Source organism: Heterodontus francisci, chromosome 20 (genome assembly GCF_036365525.1).
Source record: "Heterodontus francisci isolate sHetFra1 chromosome 20, sHetFra1.hap1, whole genome shotgun sequence".
NCBI lineage: Eukaryota > Metazoa > Chordata > Chondrichthyes > Heterodontiformes > Heterodontidae > Heterodontus > Heterodontus francisci.
In genome coordinates this window covers 31,751,532-31,761,245 of record NC_090390.1, presented here as the reverse complement: position 1 = coordinate 31,761,245, position 9,714 = coordinate 31,751,532, and the positions used below count along the sequence as shown (strand labels likewise).

Below are 9,714 nucleotides of genomic sequence, written 5' to 3'. Positions count from 1 at the left end.
CACCTCTGAGTGCATAAATCTCTCAATACTCAGCCTAGATTTGGTGCTGATATCACATAGCACAATTTTGCCCCGTCCTGGCCTGGAGGGTGGAGAATGAATGCGCTCCCTTCAAAAAATGATTACTGATTGAATAACCTGGTATTACTGCACATATGCAGAACCCAAAACCTTAAAAATAAATAAAATTAATTTCCAATGAAGAAATGTTTCAGAATAGGGCGAAGCACTATCACATCAACCAGGACAGGCCACAACTTGTCCCCTTAATCCTGCCTATCACTCAACCCACCCAATAACAATAATTATTGGTCAATAACTGTATTCACCCTCCCACTTCTTGCACTTTGACTGAATGATAGCACAGCCTGCTATAGGTTCATGTAGCACTGTTTAATCAGAAGCTTTATGATTAACAAGATCCACAGCAGAAAATAAGTTTTGGACATGGTGGATATAATTCATCTTCATGATTTGTGAAGGAATAATCTACCAACTGTTAGCCGTCATGACAGTAACAATTCTTCCTCTTGGTGACTCGCCAGATTGCACTCATTCATCCAAGACCCTTTTACAAGCATTTCTTCTTTAAATTCAGGCAGCTTGAAAGAGTGAATTTAGTTCCAATCTTTGTCACATGTTGCCCATTGTACTCCCTTCAGATTTGGGCTTCTTGCGGTTTCAGGAGTTGCGTGTTCATCAATACTCTGGTTAATTGAAGTGAGGCTGCAGTTTTCTCTTTCTTCTCCTTTTAACCTTTCTCCTCTTCTTCTCAATTGCTTTGTTTTTACACCTCTTCCCCCTACCTCCTCCCCCAGCCCCAACCCTGGTTTAGGTACTAGCATAGAAGGGAATTGGTCTTGTCAAATTTGAAAGGCTGAAAAATCCCAATGCTTATACCTGCAAAGGCTGCAATTAAAGCCTAGAGCATGGAGTGCATTGTCCTACTCCAAGAAAAAAATTGGTCCTAATACTGATTTTCACCTCCATCCTGTCGTGACAAAAAGTGGAAAGATGAAGAGAAATCTATTTACACAGTAAGTTTTTATGATCTGGAATGCACTGCCTGAAAAAATGGTGGAAGCAGATTCAATAATAACTTTGAAAAGGGAAAAAAAAATGCAGGGCTGTGGAGAAGGAGCAGGGGAGTTAGAACGCTCTTTCAAAGAGCTGGCACAGCCATGCTGAATCTATTGAATAAACATCCATAAAGATGAAGAATTCCAAATTGCTGACAACCTTAATGATAAACTATAAACAATAAGAGGAGGAAGAGAAAGAAAATGAAATGGAAGTAACTGAGGTCATCACACACCTGTGGAAGAGAGAGAAGATTGTTAGTGTGCAAGAAGAAGCCTCATTTTAAAATTATACAGTGTATCACACACTAATTATCTCAAAGTATCGACAGCAGCATTATTTAGTACTGTGTGCTAAACTGAACTAAAACCAAGATTACCTAAATATCTTGCCAATAAGGAAAGTAATATCATCCACAAAAAACCACTAGACTTCTATAAACATGCTCTGACCAGATGTATGATATTTGTAAGTTTAAGGACTATTTTACAGGTAAGTTTGTTATAATGTGCTGCTATTTAAAAAGGAATTGTTTTCATTTTACATCAGATATTAAGGTTTGTTGCAAAGATCTATCATTTTAACCAGTGAAAATTGTTTTCAAATTAATACATGAAACATAATACAACATAATTAAAACTTTTCTTTGGGCAAAAATGGTTGCTGCATAGTTAAGTTTCCTCTATTCTGCTGCAAACTGTGCTTGAGCCATATCTCAGAAAGGCACCCCCTACTCCTCGCTCCTTATGACCTGTCTGAGTGAGATGGCCAATTTAGGGACAGTTTTGTTCTGAGACCATGTCAATTAAGACGGCCTAACCTCATTTCATTTTGGATGCCAATAGACATCAGACTGTGGACAGTTCCAACCCATCAGTCAGAGGCGAATACAAACTCAGGTGCCAGTACTTTAAGCAGATTTGAATGATTTCTGAAAAAAAACCATTCAAACCCCTGATATAACTCCATCTGTTAGCTGGTAACATATGCACTCTACTAGTCATCTGTTTAGTTTATACTTGGAAATTGGACACTCCATGGTTGTACCCTCCCTTTGTAAAAAACTGTTGGTACTTTCTGCCGAACATTGTCCCTTGCCAATGGAAATGAGTGCTCTCCATGGAGCAATGCAACAGGATTTGCACTCTCACCTCTGACCCATGACAAAAAAGATAGAATAGTGATCTCATATGGCAAATCAAAAATCCTACTGGGAACATACTGAGGAGGAGACTAGACACCACATTACCTTTGGAAGTATGGAGAAAAGCAGAGATTACCCACACAATAATTTACAGATTTTCTTAACTGAAACCAGTCTGTGGCTTTCCAGATCACATACAGTTCTGTGCTTAAAATATATAAGGGCTTCCATTAAAAAACGAAGACTTTAAGAGAAGCTTTACTATGCAGGATTCTTTTGTGGACAATAATAATGATTCTCTTCCCATACTGTATATCTAGTACTGAGACCGGGAAAGATGAATAGCTACCGTATCTGGTTTAACAGAACTTCTCCATGATAAGCCTGTTCTCTTTTGCATTGCAACAATATGTTGGGTATTAAAGTGAATTCTTGTGTATAAGCCGCTATCTCCTCCAGCGGGGAATATTTGTTTTTGTGTTGGTATATCAACCACACATGTATTTACCTTATCTCAACTAATGGAGCTAATTAATTCAGAGTTAAGAGTAGCCCATGGGTTAACTGAGCAGTAACTTTGTGCGTTTGTGTTAAAGTACTGGGAATTAACATTATTCTCGTGAGTACAATCTTTTAATTGTTAATTACATAGCCAGCTTAATTTGCTTACTTCCGTTTCAAAAAAAGTCAAAGCAGCTGAAGGAGCAGGCAAACAGCACATGGTCAGTGGCAGTGCACATAGCTTAGGGTCAGATGGCCCACAGCAGCATATGTACAACATAATTTACTGAATGTTTTGGAGAATGAGGAGCATGAACAGGAGAAGACAGATTCTCGGGGTGGTCGGAAGGCCTAGGAGGCAGACCTTAAGGACTTGGTACCAGCCAAGGCACAGTGAGAACCACATATCTTTTCACGACCTTGACTTGACCAAAGAGTGTGAGGAACCTGCGCCTAAGCAAAGGAACTATCCCTGACCTGCAAACAGATCTGCAGCTAATGAGCAATAAATAAATGTTGCCCTTTGTCAAAATGAAAGCTTAGCCTTGCATTACAGCTCTACAGGTACCAGTTAGAGACATTGGTAGTTCAGAGGCAACAAAGGCCCCATTTCAGTAATATAAAAGCAAAATACTGCAGATGCTGGAAGTCTGAAATAAAAACAGAAAGTGCTGGAAATACTCAGCAGGTCTGGCAACATCTGTGGAGAGAGAAGCAGAGTTAATGTTTCAGGTCAGTGACCTTTCATCAGAACTGGCAAAGATTAGAAATGTATTCGGTTTTATGCAAATAAAGTGGGGTTTGGGTTAAAGAGAACAAAAGTGAAGGAGGTTAACTGACAAGGAGGTCATGGGACAAAGGCAAAGGCAAAGAGAGTATGCTAATGGTGTGGCGAAAGCAAAGCATTAGTGCAAAGAGGATATTAAATGACAGAATAATGAACAGCCCCAGCAAAAGCACAAACATGAAAAACCAGTGGGCAGGCACAGAGTAAAAAAAAATGATGAAACAAACTAAAATAAAAATATAAAATAAAAATAAAAATGGGCCACCAATGAACATCAACGTAAGCTCGAGGAACAGCACCTCATTTACGGATTTTTTTTTATTATTCATTCATGGGATGTGGGTGTCGCTGGCCAGGCCAGCATTTATTGCCCATCCCTAATTGCCCTTCAGAAGGTGGTGGTGAGCTGCCTTCTTGAACCGCTGCAGTCCATTTGGGGTAGGTACGCCCACAGTGCTGTTAGGGAGGGAGTTCCAGGATTTTGATCCAGTGACAGTGAAGGAACGGTGATAGAGTTCCAAGTCAGGCTGGTGTGTGACTTGGAGGGGAACTTGCAGGTGGTGATGTTCCCATGCATTTGCTGCCCTTGTCCTTCTAGTTGGTAGAGATTGCAGGTTTAGAAGGTGCTGTCTAAGGAGCCTTGGTGCGTTGATGCCGTGCATCTTGTAGATGGTACACACTGCTGCCACTGTGTGTCGGTGGTGGAGGGAGTGAATGTTTGTGAATTGGGTGCCAATCAAGTGGGCTGCTTTGTCCTGGATGGTGTCGAGCTTCTTGCGTGTTATTGGAGCTGCATCCATCCATGCAAGTGGAGAGTATTCCATCACACTCCTGACTTGTGCCTTGTAGATGGTGGACAGGCTTTGGGGAGTCAGGAAGTGAGTTACTCGCCTCAGGATTCCTCGCCTCTGACCTGCTCTTGTAGCCCCGGTATTTATATGGCGACTCCAGTTCAGTTTCTGGTCAATGGTAGCCCCTAGAATGTTGATAGTGGGGGATTCAGCAATGGTAATGCCATTGAATGTCAAGGGGACATGGTTAGATTCTCTCTTGTTGGAGATGGTCATTGCCTGGCACTTGTGTGGCGCGAATGTTACTTGCCACTTATCAGCCAAAGCCTGGATATTGTCCAGGTCTTGCTGCATTTCTACACAGAGTATTTCCGTATCTGAGGGGTCGCGAATGGTGCTGAACATTGTGCAATCATCCGCGAACATCCCCACTTCTGACCTTATGATTGAAGGAAGGTCATTGATGAAGCAGCTGAAGATGGTTGGGCCCAGGACACTACCCTGAGGAACTCCTGCAGTGATGTCCTGGAGCTCAGATGCTTGACCTCCAACAACCACAACCATCTTCCTTTGCATTAGGTATGACTCCAACCAGCGGAGAGTTTTCCCCCTGATTCCATTGACTCCAGTTTTGCTCGGGCTCCTTGATGCCATACGTGGTCAAATGCTGCCTTGATGTCAAGGTGAGTCCCTCTCACCTCACCTCTTGAGTTCAGCTCTTTTGTCTATATTTGAACCAATGCTGTGATGAGGTCAGGAGCTGAGTGGCCCTGGCGGAACCCAAACTGAGCATCACTGAGCAGGTTATTGCGAAGCAAGTGCCGCTTGATGGCACTGTTAATGGCACCTTCCATCACTTTACTGATGATTGAGAGTAGATTGATGGGGCGGTAATTGGCTGGGTTGGACTTGTCCTGCTTTTGTGTACAGGACATACCTGGGCAATTTTCCACATTGCCAGGTAGATGCCAGTGTTGTAGCTGTACTGGAACAGCTTGGCTCGGGGCACGGCAAGTTCTGGAGTGCAGGTCTTCAGTACTGTTGCCGGAATATTGTCAGGGCCCATAGCCTTTGCAGCATCCAGTGCCTTCAGTCGTTTCTTAATATCATGCGGAGTGAATCGAATTGGCTGAGGTCTGGCATCTGTGATGCTGGGGACCTCATGGGGGGGCCGAGATGAATCATCAACTCGGCACTTCTGGCTGAAGATTATTGCAAATGCTTCAGCCTTGTCTTTTGCACTGATGTGCTGGGCTCCCCCATCATTGAGGATGGGGATATTTGTGGAGCTACCTCCTCCAGTTAGTTGTTTCATTGTCCACACCATTCACGGCTGGATGTGGCAGGACTGCAGAGCTCAGATCTGATCCATTGGTTATGGGATCACTTAGCTCTGTCTATTGCATGCTGCTTACGCAGTTTGGCACACAAGTACACCTCTGTTGTAGCTTCACCAGGTTGACACCTCATTTTTAGGTATGCCTGGTGCTGCTCCTGGCATGCCCTCCTGCATGCTTCATTGAACCAGGGTTGGTCTCCTGGCTTGATGGTAATGGTAGAGTGGGGGATATGCCGGGCCATGAGGTTACAGATTGTGGTTGAGTACAATTCTGCTGCTGCTGATGGTCCACAGCACCTCATGGATGCCCAGTTTTGCTTTGCCACATCTCTTCAAAATCTATCCCATTTAGGACGGTGATAGTGCCACACAACACGATGGACAGTGTCCTCAATGTGAAGACGGGGCTTCTTCTCCACAAGGACTGTGCAGTGGTCAGTCCTACCAGTACTGTCATTGACAGCTGCATCTGCAGCAGGCAGATTGGTGAGGACAAGGTCAAGAATGTTTTTCCCTCGTTGGTTCCCTCACCACCTGCCGCAGACCCAGTCTAGCAGCTATGTCCTTTAGGACTCAGCCAGCTCGGTCAGTAGTGGGCTACCGAGCCACTCTTGGCGATGGACATTGAAGTCCCCCACACAGAGTACATTCTGTGCCCTTGCCACCCTCAGTGCTTCCTCCAAGTGGTGTTCAACATGGAGGAATACTGACTCATCAGCTGAGGGAGGGCGGTGGATGGTAATCAGCAGGAGGTTTCCTTGCCCATGTTTGACCTGATGCCATGAGACTTTATGGGGTCCGGAGACAATGTTGAGGCCTCCCAGGGCAACTCCCTACCAACTGTATACCACTGTGCCACCACCTCTGCTTGGTCTGTCCTGCCGGTAGGACAGGACATACCTGGAGATGGTGATGGTGGTGTCTGGGACATTGTCAGGTATGATTCTGTGAGTATGACTATGTCAGGCTGTTGCTTGACTAGTTTGTGGGACGGCTCTCACAATTTTGGCACAAGCCCCCAGATGTTAGTCAGGAGGACTTTGCAGGGTCGACAGGGCTGGGTTTGCTGTTGTCGTTTCCGGTGCCTAGGTCGATGCTGGGTGGTCCGTCCGGTTTCATTCCTTTTTATTGACTTCATAGCGATAAGATACAACTGAGTGGCTTGCTCGGCCATTTCAGAGGGCATGTAAGAGTCAACCACATTGCTGTGGGTCTGGAGTCACATGTAGGCCAGACCAGGTAAGGACACCAGATTTCCTTCCCTAAAGGACATTAGTGAACCAAATGGGTTTTGACAACAATCAACAATGGTTTCATTGACATCAATAGACCAGCTTTTAATTCCAGATTTATTAACTGAATTCAAATTCCACCTTCTGCTGTGGTGGGCTTCAAACCCATGTCCCTGGAGGAATGCCCTGGGTCTCTGGGTTTCTAGTCCAGTGACCATACCACTACGCCACTGCCTCCCCTTGACTACGGATTAGGCACTTTACAGCCTACTGGACTGAACATTGAGTTCAATAATTTCAGAGCGTGATTGGCCCTTTTTCATTTTTACTTTATTTTATTTTGTTTCATGTTTTTCTCACGATGTGCCTGCCCACTGGTTTTTTCATGTTTGTGTTTTTGGCTAGGGCTGCTCATTATTCTGTCATTTAACACCCTCTCTGCACTAATGCTTTGTCTTTCACCACACCATTAGCACACTCTCTTTGCCTTAGCCCCATGACCTCCTTGTCCCCTGTGGCTATCCCCCTCTCTCCCCTGTGGCTATCCCCCTCTCTAACAAGTATACCGTTTTGGATACTGTTGGGGGGGATGGCCTATCAGGGGAAAACAGCAGCAGCCAGAGGAGTGGCACCACGGTTGACACTGTTGTTCAGCAGGGAGGGACAAAGCGCAGAAGAGCAATAGTTATAGGGGACTCTATAGTCAGGGGCACAGATAGGCGCTTCTGTGGATGTGAAAGAGACTCCAGGAAGGTATGTTGCCTCCCTGGTGCCAGGGTCAAGGATGTCTCTGAACGGATAGAGGGCATTCTGAAGTGGGAGGGTGAACAATCAGAGGTTGTGGGACACATCGGTACCAATGACATAGGCAGGAAGAGTGATGAAGTCCTGCAGGGGGAGCTTAGGGAGTTAGGTAGTAAGTTAAAAAACAGGACCTCCAGGGTTGTAATCTCTGGATTACTCCCTGTGCCACGTGCCAGTGAGGCTAGAAATAGGAAGATAGTGGAGCTAAACATGTGGCTGAGCAGCTGGTGTAGAAGGGAGGGTTTCAGATATATGGACCATTGGGCTGTCTTCAGGGACAGATGGGACCTGTACAAGAAGGACAGGTTGCATCTAAACTGGAAGGGCACAAATATCCTGGCTGCCAGGTTTGCTAGCGTCACTCGGGAGGGTTTAAACTAGTGTGGCAGGGGGGTGGGAACCAGAGCAATAGGACAGCTAGTGAAGTAAATGAGGAGGATTTAGTAAATAAGGCCAGTAGGACTAAGAGGAAGAGCAGGCAGAGAGATGTTGCTGAGCACAGCGGGACTGGTGGTCTGAAGTGCATTTGTTTCAATGCGAGAAATATAACAGGTAAGGCAAATGAACTTAGAGCTTGGATTAGTACTTGGAAATATGATGTTGTTGCTATTACAGAGACTTGGTTGAGGGAAGGGCAGGATTGGCAGCTAAATGTTCCAGGCTTTAGAAGCTTCAGGCGGGATAGAGGGGGATGTAAAAGGGGTGGGGGAGTTGCATTACTGGTTAAGGAGAATATCACAGCTGTACTGCGGGAGGACACCTCAGAGGGGTGATGCAGCGAGGCAATATGGGTGGAGCTCAGGAATAGGAAGGGTGCAGTCACGATGTTGGGGGTTTACGACAGGCCTCCCAACAGCCAGCGGGAGGTAGAGGAGCAGATATGCAGACAGATTTTGGAAAGATGTAAAGGTAACAGGGTTGTAGTGGTGGGTGATTCTAACTTCCCCAATATTGACTGGGACTCACTTAGTGCTTTGTAGTGGTGGGTGATTTTAACTTCCCCAATATTGACTGGGACTCACTTAGTGCTAGGGGCTTGGATAGGGCAGAATTTGTGAGGAGCATCCAGGAGGGCTTCTTGAAACAGTATGTAGATAGTCCAACTAGGGATGGGGCCATTCTGGACCTGGTATTGGGGAATGAGCCCGGCCAGGTGGTCGAAGTTTCAGTGGGGGAGTATTTCGGGAACAGTGACCATAATTCCATAAGTTTTAAGGTACTTGTGGATAAGGATAAGAGTAGTCCTCGGGTGAAGGTGCTAAATTGGGGGAAGGCTAATTATAACAATATTAGGCAGGAACTGAAGAATTTAGATTGGGGGCGGCTTTTGAGGGTAAATCAACATCTGACATGTGGGAGTCCTTCAAATGTCAGTTGATTAGAATCAGGACCGGCATGTTCCTGTGAGGAAGGAGGATAAGTTTGGCAAGTTTCGGGAAGCTTGGATAACATGGGATATTGTGAGCCTCGTCAAAAAGAAAAAGGAAGCATTCGTAAGGGCTGGAACGCAAGGAACAGACAAATCCCTTGAGGAATATAAAGACAGTAGGAAGGAACTCTAGCAAGGAGTTAGGAGGGCTAAAAGGGGTCATGAAAAGTCATTGGCAAACAGGATTAAGGAAAATCCCAAGGCTTTTTATACATATATAAAGAGCAAGAGGGTAACCAGGGAAAAGGTTGGCCCACTCAAGGACAGAGATGGGAATCTATGCGTGGAGCCAGAGGAAATGGGCGAGGTGCTAAATGAATACTTTGCATCAGTATTCACCAAGGAGAAGGACTTGGTGGATGATGAGCCTAGGGAAAGGAATGCAGATAGTCTCAGTCGTCTCATTATCAAAAAGGAGGAGGTGTTGGGTGTCTTGCAAAGCATTAAGGTAGATAAGTCCCCAGGGCCTGATGGGATCTACCCTAGAATACTGAGTGAGGCAAGGGAAGAATTTGCTGGGGCCTTGACAGAAATCTTTGCATCCTCATTGGCTACAGGTGAGGTCCCAGAGGACTGGAGAATAGCCAATGTTGTTCCTTTGTTTAAG

General features: G+C 45.2%; 1 protein-coding gene across 2 annotated transcripts in view; it reads right to left on the bottom strand.

Annotated features, from left to right (window-relative positions):
• Positions 1-374: 374 nt before the first annotated feature.
• minpp1b (multiple inositol-polyphosphate phosphatase 1b) overlaps positions 375-9,714 on the bottom strand; it is a 120,161-nt gene continuing 110,821 nt past the window's right edge. For both annotated transcript variants that reach the window (XM_068052516.1, XM_068052517.1), the window contains exon 5: positions 375-1,315. In XM_068052516.1, the coding sequence (XP_067908617.1) occupies positions 1,241-1,315 (75 nt within the window). In that variant the 3' untranslated portion in view covers positions 375-1,240. The remainder of the gene's footprint in view (positions 1,316-9,714) is intronic.